The sequence below is a fragment of the Anopheles arabiensis genome, chromosome 3, assembly GCF_016920715.1.
Source record: "Anopheles arabiensis isolate DONGOLA chromosome 3, AaraD3, whole genome shotgun sequence".
Lineage (NCBI taxonomy): Eukaryota > Metazoa > Arthropoda > Insecta > Diptera > Culicidae > Anopheles > Anopheles arabiensis.
In genome coordinates, this window is record NC_053518.1 from 49,379,799 (window position 1) to 49,390,986 (window position 11,188).

General features: G+C 38.5%; 2 protein-coding genes across 2 annotated transcripts; one reads left to right on the top strand and one right to left on the bottom strand.

The window, feature by feature from the left end:
* Window positions 1-5,219: 5,219 nt before the first annotated feature.
* On the top strand, window positions 5,220-7,358 carry LOC120902634 (dnaJ protein homolog 1). Its single transcript, XM_040311517.1, has 4 exons — window positions 5,220-5,466; window positions 5,539-5,761; window positions 5,862-6,219; window positions 6,454-7,358. Exons 1-4 carry the CDS (start codon window positions 5,244-5,246, stop codon window positions 6,688-6,690), a joined length of 1,041 nt encoding a protein of 346 aa, XP_040167451.1. The 5' UTR covers window positions 5,220-5,243; the 3' UTR covers window positions 6,691-7,358.
* A 2,550-nt stretch (window positions 7,359-9,908) lies between these two features.
* LOC120903829 (brachyurin-like) lies at window positions 9,909-10,987 on the bottom strand. Its single transcript, XM_040313471.1, has 2 exons — window positions 10,860-10,987; window positions 9,909-10,793 (listed from the first exon to the last, which is right to left on the bottom strand). The coding sequence occupies exons 1-2, from the start codon at window positions 10,905-10,907 to the stop codon at window positions 10,035-10,037; spliced, it is 807 nt and encodes a 268-aa protein (XP_040169405.1). The 5' UTR covers window positions 10,908-10,987; the 3' UTR covers window positions 9,909-10,034.
* Window positions 10,988-11,188: the final 201 nt, after the last annotated feature.

Here is an 11,188-nt window from a genome sequence, read left to right on the forward strand (position 1 = left end):
ATGAATTGGAAGAGGCGGTGGCGAGTTTCAGAGAGATATGCTTGTTTGCTGCAACATATCATTGATCGTTAATGGAACCTTTGTAAGCCTAGTAGAGCAAAAGTGCAACGGGTCATGTGCCTTATGTGCGTCCTTAGACGATGCATCAAAAAGGTGCGATGGTATGCAGCGACCTAAACCCTTCTGCTAATTGATATGTATTCTCACTTGTAGTAGAGTAGCGATAGCGATCAAACCATGTTCATATGGCTCGTTTGGTTATTCGCATCTGGTTTGGATATAGTGATATGCTGTATTTGCGATGTGAAGCTTGTCACTTAGCAAGGGTATCACAGGACTGAAGTGCTGCACAGAGTAAGGGTGGTGAACGAGTTTTGGTGTGTGCAAGCGTTACGACCATGGCCGCACTGGTAGGAGCCAGAAGAGGCCAGGGTGACACGATGCAATACTAAAAATTCCGTTACCATTTATGGTCAACATCTTCACAATCGATTTTGTGTCAAACAGCACAATTCGCATACAGACATGCACAAACACATGATAATTGCATGTAGATATGTTCCATACTTATGCGTGCGCCATCAGTTCATGCGCGCAACTAGCATCGAATCGAGTCCAACGGTTGGACGGTGGTTGAAATATCATCTTTTTTACCAAACGTGTTGGGAGTCATAGGCGAAAGGGAATAAAAACGAGTCTCTTCGAAATGGTGAGACATGAAGTAATACTCCTCGATCGCCCGATCTGATCAGAGCTGTGCTCTGTTCCGTTGTGTTCAAGTCGTTGTATGGCAAGCATATGACGATCATGAAGGTAGCGTGGGGAACATTTGATACTTGGAGTAAGCTTCTTTTTGGGGAGGTGTGATTGGTTTCCTTTTTGGGGAAAAGCGAATCGAAAGAAGTTTAGTATTTCAACCAGGCGGCTTTGGAACGGCCTGTGTGCTTTGCTCGAAACGATCATGACTAACTCTGATTCCAGCATCAACGAAATGGCAGCCTGTTTGCTTTAGGTTGGCGATGGTGCGTTTTTAAAGGCATTTTTATTAGATGATTTTCAATTATTACCTTTTTAATGGTTCGATATGCACTTTTGAGTTATTATCATGCCTGACGATGAAATAATGATACTAAATGAAGAGTTTGTAGTTCTACATATGTTGTAGTTCTTGAATAACAGCTCACGCGCGTAGTGTTTGAAAATAGGCTAAAAATATGCATAATATGCCTAGGCATAATTGTAAGATGTATGCGGTAGATTTACATGTTTTTTCTTAGAATATATAAGTTTTAAGCAATGCTATATGGACCAAGCCATATTAAATATATATGATATATTTGATTTTATAAAGAATGGTTATAAAGAAAGTATGGTTTGGAACTTTGGTTTTCTATGAATTGAGAAGGAGATAATTATTTTATAAGTTATTAATACTTTCAAATGTTTCTTAAGTATAAAGTGTGTATATTGATTAAGAATGAATGCTGAATTAAATGTTGATCAGATGATGGTGAAATGAGATATCTGAAAAAAATGCCCAATAATAACTTAGCTTACTCATAAAAGTTGATCAGATCAATAAAAGTAGACCATAAAAGTGTTCGAGACAGTCCCTCGGTACAGTTGTTAACAACATGCCTGTGGTTCAAGCCTTGTATCGGCCGTCCCTCGTAGCAAGGATTGACTCACTACCCGGCTGTGAGGTACATTAATAAGTCTCGATAGTCTTTAATAGGCCAGCGTGATCGCGAAGGTCGTTACGCCAATGAAGAAGGAAAGCGTTCCTTTGGTTGAATGTTTGAAATGTAGTACCATACAATTTAGAATGAATCAAAATAGTATAGAAAACAGATTTAAATTTAAGAATTTAGTTCAATCTTATAAAAAAAGTTCGTGAGAATGAGGTTATCTAGCAATATAATAAGGCCACTTTGGACGAATAGAATCATTTGTAAACTTGTAAGATATGTTGGATGCCTTGGTTTAACGAGTCTCATAGTATAGCCGCATATTGTTGCTTATGGATTGTCCTCGCTTGTACTGGTAATCAAAATTTTCTCGCAAATTGCTCGGAGATCCTTTCATGGATGCTGATATTGCCGAGACGTGAAACTTGTTTCTCAAAATTTATCTCGACGGCTGACACGTTCGCTGAACGTTATAGAGTGTAGCAAAGAAAAATCGAAAAAAAAACGGACCAGCTGCTCAACTGACCGGCTTTGGACACCGTACTAATATGGAAGAATGTGTTGGATTATCATTCATATCTATTGACTGATATGGTAAAAGCCACTCGTCACCCAATGGTGCAGCAGTGCCATATGGCAATCACTTATGACATATTGCCGACTAAACAATAATGGACAGTGGGAGATTGAGCGTTGTAAGACAGATGCCTTTGCCTGGCTATAACTACAACATCTTGTTATGGTTTGATGGTAACCATGAATGGTGTAAAATCAAATTTACACTTTTCGCAACACTTTTCGATGATCGTGGACTAATTCATTGAAATTTAGTTTAACAGTAATGGGAAGCTCCAATATTAAAATTCAGCAGAGGTATAGATTATTATTCTTCTTTTTTTAGGTAGGGCCATATGTAGTCATGGTGGCCTATACAGACTTCCAAGGCTTAATAATAGCATGCAGAGAGATATTCAGATATTAGGGGATACTGGGATATATTAAGTGGCATACATTCATGATCGAAGATCGTGGAATAATAAAGCAACGTAATAAGTATTAACTTATCCATTTCACTGGTGAGAATTTCCCCCAAAGAAATTTTGGAGAATTTCGACTTGTAGAGGGAGGGGGGATTTATTTATCAAAATTTCGCTTAATACCATGAGTTGCAACGCTTTTCCCTCGCTCATGAACTTGTGAGTGGGGAATTAAATCCTACATGTACTCGACATGGGGGAAAAGTTACAAAAAGGTTGAAAACCACTGATTACATGTACCAATTTCCTACTCTGTAGGTTGCGAAAGTTTATTTGCTTATTTATAAATAATATTAGTTTAACGTGTTTATAGCTTATCACAGCATAAGTTGAATTGTTTCTTATTTGTTCTTGGGCATAACGGCCTAAGTGTTAGGGCGTCTAAAACTTTTCACTTCGCGGGCCACATTGTCTCGCAAATAAAGTCGTTGAGGGACGCCTTGGACATAATGTGTGAATGTTTAAATCTCGTTTGATAAGAAAATACGAAGGAAAAATTCAAATCTGTACAGATTTGTACTAGTAAAGATAAATTCATTAATTAAATAAATAATTTACTTTTTTAGACATGGAAGGGTGATCAAACCCAAAACTAACAACTAATCGTTTAAACCTTTGGCTTTCGCATGCGACTTACATGCCGTAGTTTGGATACACATCTATCATGGAGATGTCGCTTTTTTATAAAGAAACTTTATTCGTTGCTTCTTAGGCGGGAGGTTGAATTCTTCCGTCTAAAAGATAATATATTGCCATTTTTGTTAACTGTATTCATTAGATTGAACATTTAACATTATTTTCACACAAAAAATATTGCTTTAGTGTCGAATAGTTAAGAGTTAATTAAGAAATATGATATGATAATTATAAATAACAATATAATTCACATTATATAATTACTAATGAGCAATACCAATAATACGTATGGCAATTATTTTAATTCAGTCATTCATTTTGTATGACTTGTTAGAAACCCGAAATAGGAGCAATTAAAAAATTATTGGTAACTGAAAGGCAAACAAACTTAAATTATACATTGAAAGCAACTAAACCTATACGGCTAAAACCATGAATCACAAGTTTCGTCTCTGTTATTCGGTGAATGGTATTGTGTTAAAAACAATCAATATGAATGGACACATGCAGTTGAAGTTAAGGTGAGACTTTCGAACAAGGGGTTCTGAAAAAATAAATACAAACAAGTACAATTATTGTTCAGAGATGAGCACGTTGTTTTGATCTTGAACCTGATGCACTGTCTGAGACTGTGACCATTTTTGCAAGGAAGTGGAATGAAATTGCTTTTCTCTTCAATACGACACAAAGTCATGGACAGATCAGACTCTGATCAAGTAGCCCTGAACCACCAAGCGATAGGTGTGAATGAAATAACTGTGAGTTGGACGAACACTTTCGAGGACTGCGACACTCAATCCGTTGACCATGCCCGGCAGAGAATGGATTCAGAATTCAACTCATCTTTCAGACGCTACCGTCTGAGATATTGTTATTTCACACACTTTACGGTGGATTGGTTTTACATGGGATAGAATGCGAGATACGTTGCAATAACACAAAACCTTTACGGTGTGCGCAGACGTACACGCTGCGCCAAAACCTAACGTCGAAGCGTTTTGGTGTTAGTACTTTAGTATTTCGGATGCGCGCGTCAAATGTATTGAGAGCTTAGTTTGTGGTAGTTCAATCGAATGCGAAGAAGGTAGTGGTAAATATATTCTGTTTATAGGTTGATGGGCACTGTATGTATATACAACCAGGCATTGCTCATATCAAGGATACATCAAGTACATTTACATTTCCAGTATATATTTCACTGGACCTGTTTCCTGAGGCCTAGCAATGAGCAGTATTTTTAAATTGTCTTCAATTGAAAATGTATCGTTAAACAGCGTTTGGCTGTTGGTGGAAGCGTGTACCTGTTTTCTGCCGCAGTTTCGTGTGATAAGTGAAAGTGATTTTAGAGTGTAAATATGGGACTCGGCATGTTTAACAATATTTATTAAATTTTAAACAATTGTTTTCAATAATAAGGGTGCTCAAATGTGGTTACTCATCGTGAGGTAGAACAAGGAAAACTTGAAGGGAATCTTTTTAGAATTTGTCAATCGGATTTGTGATCTACACGAATACTTAAATATTTGTTTAAAAAAAAGGTAAACATATTTATTTTAATGGAATAGAAAAAATGGAATGGCATAGACATTCCTGAAATTTATTCTGCTAGTTTCTATTGTTTTGTTTTATTTGGAGAATGCGTTGATGAATTGTAGCATTTTACTTTATGTGACATTTGCAGGTTGTGGTGAAGTAATTATAATCTAACCTTTATTTATTCTTTTTTTTATAGGATCACTCTTGTTTGTGCAACGTCGTGCTAACACATATTTAAACAACATTTATAAGTTAATTTCATTCTGTGGAACTAAAACATTGTAGTGAACAAACTGAAGTGTTATTCTAATTTTTGGTAAAGGCTCGTCGGTTCAAAATAGGTGCCATGGGGAAAGATTATTACAAAACTCTCGGTATTCCAAGAGGGTCGACGGATGAAGACATCAAAAAAGCTTACCGAAAATTAGCGCTAAAATATCACCCAGACAAAAACAAATCACCTGGGGCAGAGGAAAAGTTTAAAGAAGTTGCTGAAGCATACGAAGTGTTGTCCGATAAGAAGAAACGTGAAATGTATGATAAATTTGGTGAAGATGGATTAAAAGGACGTAAGTTATTCTTACTTTGTGCTGCTGAAGTCTTACATTACAACAACTGTTGATTTATCCGTTCTTGTACAGGAGCTTCCAATGGCACATCAAACTCTTCGCAAAACTTTACTTATGAATTCCATGGAGATCCTAGAGCCACGTTTGCACAGTTTTTTGGATCGAACAACCCGTTTGGATCATTTTTCGATATGCACAACGATAGCTTATTCAATAGCAGTATTTTCAACGATGACGATTTCTTCACGCCGTTCAGTGGTTTGGGAAACCGGCACGGTCTAGGAGGTGCCTTTAGGTATGATTTGTTTGATAAAATTGTTTTTTGTTTGTTTGTTTCAAGAGTATTATTGCATATAAAACGTACTGCTAATTAATCATGTTAATTTGTCCCTCAGGTCACACTCCTTCAACGTTCACTCACCTCTCAAAAAGGAGAAAGTACAGGATCCACCAATCGAGCACGATCTGTACGTTACGTTAGAAGAGATTTATCATGGCTGTGTGAAGAAGATGAAAATTTCACGTCGCGTCCTTCAACCGGACGGTACTTCGAAAAAGGAGGACAAATGCGTGAGCATATCCATTAAGCCTGGGTGGAAGTCAGGTACAAAGGTCACCTTTCAGAAGGAGGGCGATCAAACGAAAGGCAAAATACCTGCTGACATTGTTTTCATCATACGCGACAAACCTCACGTCTGGTTCCGGCGCGAAGGAAGTGATCTGCGGTACACCGCTCGTTTGACGCTGAAACAGGTACGTATATGGAAATTTTCTACCAGTACAACTCTACCTCGTAATTTTCTATTCTTCTGGCAAATAGCTATTTTCGTTAAATATAAAAAAAAAAGTTAATTGCTTAAAATATTTATACTTGAATTAAGACATATCACGATGTATCAAATGACACGTTCTAGTTGCTGTTGCCATAATCATTGTTAGAAGATATGTCAAAATTTCTTTTGTGACATTTGTTTGTTTTTATTTCAGGCTCTCTGTGGAGTAATATTTGAAGTGCCCACTATGACAGGAGAAAAGCTACGAATTAGTACAAAGCAGGAAATCATCAAACCTAACACGGTTAAGCGTATACAAGGTTATGGACTACCATTTCCGAAGGAACCATCGCGGAAGGGGGATCTGCTCGTAGCATTCGATATTAAATTCCCCGATAAGCTTAGTACTTCGGAAAAAGAAATGCTTAACGATATGCTTCCCAACTCGTAGTGCTAACACCGTTCCAACACGTTTGATTCATTTGATTTGCCTTCTCTCACACATGTAGACTAAATACATCATCAAGAATGTGATGTATGTACTAGAGCATGTGTATCATACCATCGACACAACAGACCATGCGAAACATTTGTATATAGTGCCATTCTAATGCAAGCTACTACTACTATTCGAATCGTACATGTGTACGAAAATAAACAAAATTTGACTGGAATGCGAACAAGTACTAGCAATGATTGTTATGGGAGAAATAATAGCTTTTGCATGCGGTTGCTCATTTGGTGAGTTACAAGCTTATGAAGTGGGACAGAGTTTTTCACTAAATTTGAAATATTGTACAGAAATTCGAGACAAAAAGTAGAATTCAACAAATCAACAAACAACCATAGTGGAGATAGTACAGCTTCTGTGCATCGGCTAGAATTGTGTTGAATGAAAGTGTCTCAATGATAGTTAAAGAATCATGTTGATACTTTAAAATACCATTGGGTACCTGAGAAAAACGTGAATGTGAAGACGAAAACTTCGTTTGCAACAAGTACTGTAACAATTGCTGTAAGCTCTGAGTTATATAGAAAAAACACACTAATTTATGACAATGAACTCGCGCTATCAGAATAAAACAATAAATAAATGATTCAATCTTTGTTAGCAGTCTATGTTTAATGTCCTTTGATACCGACGATACCGGCAGGAAATAGACGATCCGAGATCGTCGCGGTATCGCGTTTGACTTGAGCTGTCAATTTTGTTATGAAATCTGACAGATAGGCGAGATAATCGCGGTTCGTGTATGGAACCATCCGAGGTCTGGTGACGATTGAATGTGCCAAGAAGAAATATTTTTTATCAATTTGCGAATCAAATTATTTATTTCACATTGTTTATGCAAAATAAAATACAAAAGTCATTTTTCTACATGTTTTTTCAAACAAATTCACCAGAAAAAGTATAAATAATAGGTTCGGGCTGCGGCGAAAATCTCAGGAATACCGAAGTTGGGCATCTCTGTGAAACAGCAAGCGCGAACGGAGGCGCGGAAGATTTGACAGCCCACCTGTTCTACAACTGTTATAAACAAGGCGCGAATTTCGCGGTACCGCGACGATCTCGGTTCGTCTATTTCCAGCCTTAGCGTTCAACCACAGAATCATCTATGCCACGACATCAAGGCTGCCTTTGCAAGCGTCCTTCACTCCTTGCTGCTTCCCAAGCTCCAGGCGTTTGGTCTACCCGTGCAACACGCATAGCCTCAAGATGTTTCAATTCACTTTGGTGCGGTCGGTTTTGCCATATGCTTCTATTGAGCTATGTCCTTCAGCTGTTCGCCTCCTGATACGCATACAGTCCATTCTGCACAAACTTACGCGGTTTGCCGAGCGCTACTGGAGGGACTATGAGGAACGCTTTGCGCTGCTAGGCCTCGAGTCGTTGAAGCAATGAAATTGCAATTGCAAGCAAAAAAGCTGTAAGAGTGAGGGACTCTTAGACATTCAGATCGACCTGTCGGCGCTACTCTCTGGTCTTAATGCATATGTTCCACCGCAATCGCTCCTAGCTGCTAGGTCGTTGTTATGGTTTAGTTGTAATCCATTGTTGTGCGTATGTGCCTTGAATTTAAGCCGTTTGTAATTTCAAGAGGGCCTGCTAGCTTTAAAATACAGATCAAGTATCAAATATCAAGTAGTAAACAATAACTATCAAATCATAATAAACTATTCCTCCCTAATCATCCCAATCACGTACAGTAGGTGATCGCTTACTGGATGTGTTTTAACTGGAGTGCTTTTTAACTGGAGGTTTGCTGATTGTAGTGATTCTCAGTTAAAAAAACACTTAAACGGAAACATCCGGAAATTCATCGCAAATGTGCGTTTTTCTCACAAATTTTGGGTATTTTAAGTACGTTTTCTATTTATTTACGTCATCACACGAATTACTATCAAAATATCAAAATAAATAAAAAAAAGTTTGATATGTTCATTCAAGTCAACGCATCTACAGAAGAATCGAGTCATGGAAACGCAAAACGTGTCATGTTTGCGAGTCTTTTTTTGAGATTTGCCATCAAACAATCGTTCCGTGGAGAGCTACCTATTCGGTATTTTGCACTTCTTTTCTATTACCAATATGAGCAATTAGAATGTTTTATGACAGGATTCAATCCAAATATCTCATTTATCATTCGCACCCTGGTTATAAGCATTGAACCGTATGCGTATTCTACGTATATGAGAATAAAATAAAACATCTAATCGGCACAATGGGCACAATGCTTAGTAGAAAATTAAAAGGACTTTTCAGATCCAGTTGGAACAAGTGATTGGCCGCAAGAAATTGTAGGTTAACACGTTTATTTGTAAACACTTTTTCATGAAGCTGTTAAAAGCCAGCCGAAAATAGCTACCTAGCAACGGGCTCTGCATCGACCTGTTCTCTTTCAAAAACAAAAACAAGTTTCGCGATCAGTCGTTGCTTGCCAGGATGCTGTATGCGTATGCGCTAAAATCTAGTATACCTAACTGAGTTATGCGACAGATTTTCTTTTCATTGTCCATTGTTGCACTTTTGTTTGTTGCAATATCAGGTATTTGTGCGTTGGTGCATCATCGGCATTGGCTGGACATATTTTTTGGTCTACGTAGGTAAGTTAGAAAAGAGTAAAGTGCTGTTCAAAGTTATGCAAATGTGTAAATTTTCAATTATTAAACTGCACGCTCTAAAATTAGCGACATGGTACTATTTGCAAGTAAGCACTATACTCATGTTACAAAAGAAAGGTCCAATCTATCACATTTCTTGTCAATTTGGTGGATATTGATTTATTTACCGGATTGTTATAACTCGCCATAAATAATGAGATAGGAGATGTGTGCTTTCACAACAATAGACATAAAAAGGCAAACATTGTCCATGTTTTATTTTCAGTTAAATTTTGTCTGCAAATGTAAGTAACAGTACTTTTATTTTTTTTTCTTCGCAAATAATTAGATTTTATCGAAAATTCTCTAATAGTCACTGTGAATAAATTGCACACTTGGGAGCAGACTGGATTTCACAAGATAAAATTTCTGCGAATGGTCCCGAAATTGATACGTCAAATTGATCTAACAACTCGAACTAACGCCAAAAAGAGCGCGAGAGAGAACTTTTGGTCAAATTGTAAATCTTAGAAAAATAACAACAAATTTTAAATTAAACAAACCTTGTTTGAAGATGTAAAAAACAGTTTTATTAGACAATTGGGATGGGGAGTATTCATATGACACATTTAGCGGAAACCACTAAGTGTGCATAACTAGTGAGCCAAAAGTAGAGTTCTTTGCGTTCTAAGCTTAGATGCCAGATTGCTCCCGAATCCAGTTACGGAAATGGGTGGTGCGTACATAACCGGAAGGAAAACCAACTTCACACCCAGCGGCAGCAACGAAGGACACCACACCAATCTGGACCGATTGGCCGTTTTCGGTGACAGTCAATGGGCCACCAGAGTCTCCGTTGCATGTGCCCTGGTTTGGAGCGTCGCGACCAACCGCACAGACAGTGGAGTCGATGATGGTTGCCGAACCATACGTTCCCATGCACTGGATGTTCGAGATAATGTTCAAGTGAACAAAGTTGAGGTTCGGGGAGATGGCGCCACTCGCGTCACTGGTACGTCCGAATCCGGAAACGGTAGCTTCACGGTTAAGGAATGTCTCTGATAGATTTGCTTCGGGAAGAGCAACGACCTGAATGTTGCCGCCTAGTGGCATGGGTTCGTTCAAGCGGATCAGACCAATGTCGTTGTTCAGATTGCTGGGGTTGTAGTTTGGATGGATGATGATCAAATTGGAGGTACGCACGGTACCGCCTGAGTTATTTTGGATCGATCCAGCGCGGACTGTGAACTGGGAGATTCCCACTTGACAGTGAGCAGCGGTTAGGACCCATTCTGCCGAGATGAGGGATCCACCGCATGCCAGGCTGCCATCGCCGATTAGAAATACTTGGTACGGGAACTGACCGAGCGACGCTGGGAAGCCGTTCACGATACGCGAACTACGAGTAGCTTCACGAAATGGAACGATCGATTGGTAGCTGATCTCGCGAGCCTAACGATAGTGGAGGTGTGCAAAATTAGTTGGTCATACCTTAACGTTTTGGGGTGGAAGTCTTACCTGGACCGCGGCCAAGCACGCCAAAACGACGACGATGAACAGTTTCATTATTAGTACTGACCCCTCCAGGAAGTTGAATTATACTGTTACTGTTTCTTCTCTTATATATACGTACCGTGCGTCAACCACTCAATGGGTGTTTGTATTACGTGATGAAAGGGAACTTTGCGATATTGATTTGATATCAGTAGTGACGTTTTCGTTTGTTAGATAAGATATTAAACCAGTGTAAACAACCTTTGCAGGATGACCAAGCAGAGGCTGAGTGTAAATCTACAGATATTTTCAATAATATTGCAATGAAGATTTTTTGTTTTGTTGTAGTTTTT

Excerpts from the sequence above, each read along its gene's own strand:
- LOC120903829 (XM_040313471.1), bottom strand. The coding sequence starts at position 10,907 with ATGAAACTGTTCATCGTCGTCGTTTTGGCGTGCTTGGCCGCGGTCCAG. Across the intron at positions 10,794-10,859 it reads CGTGCTTGGCCGCGGTCCAG|GCTCGCGAGATCAGCTACCA; the intron begins GTAAGACTTCCA and ends CACTATCGTTAG.
- LOC120902634 (XM_040311517.1), top strand. The coding sequence starts at position 5,244 with ATGGGGAAAGATTATTACAAAACTCTCGGTATTCCAAGAGGGTCGACG. Across the intron at positions 5,762-5,861 it reads GGTCTAGGAGGTGCCTTTAG|GTCACACTCCTTCAACGTTC; the intron begins GTATGATTTGTT and ends TTTGTCCCTCAG. Across the intron at positions 6,220-6,453 it reads CTCGTTTGACGCTGAAACAG|GCTCTCTGTGGAGTAATATT; the intron begins GTACGTATATGG and ends TTTTTATTTCAG.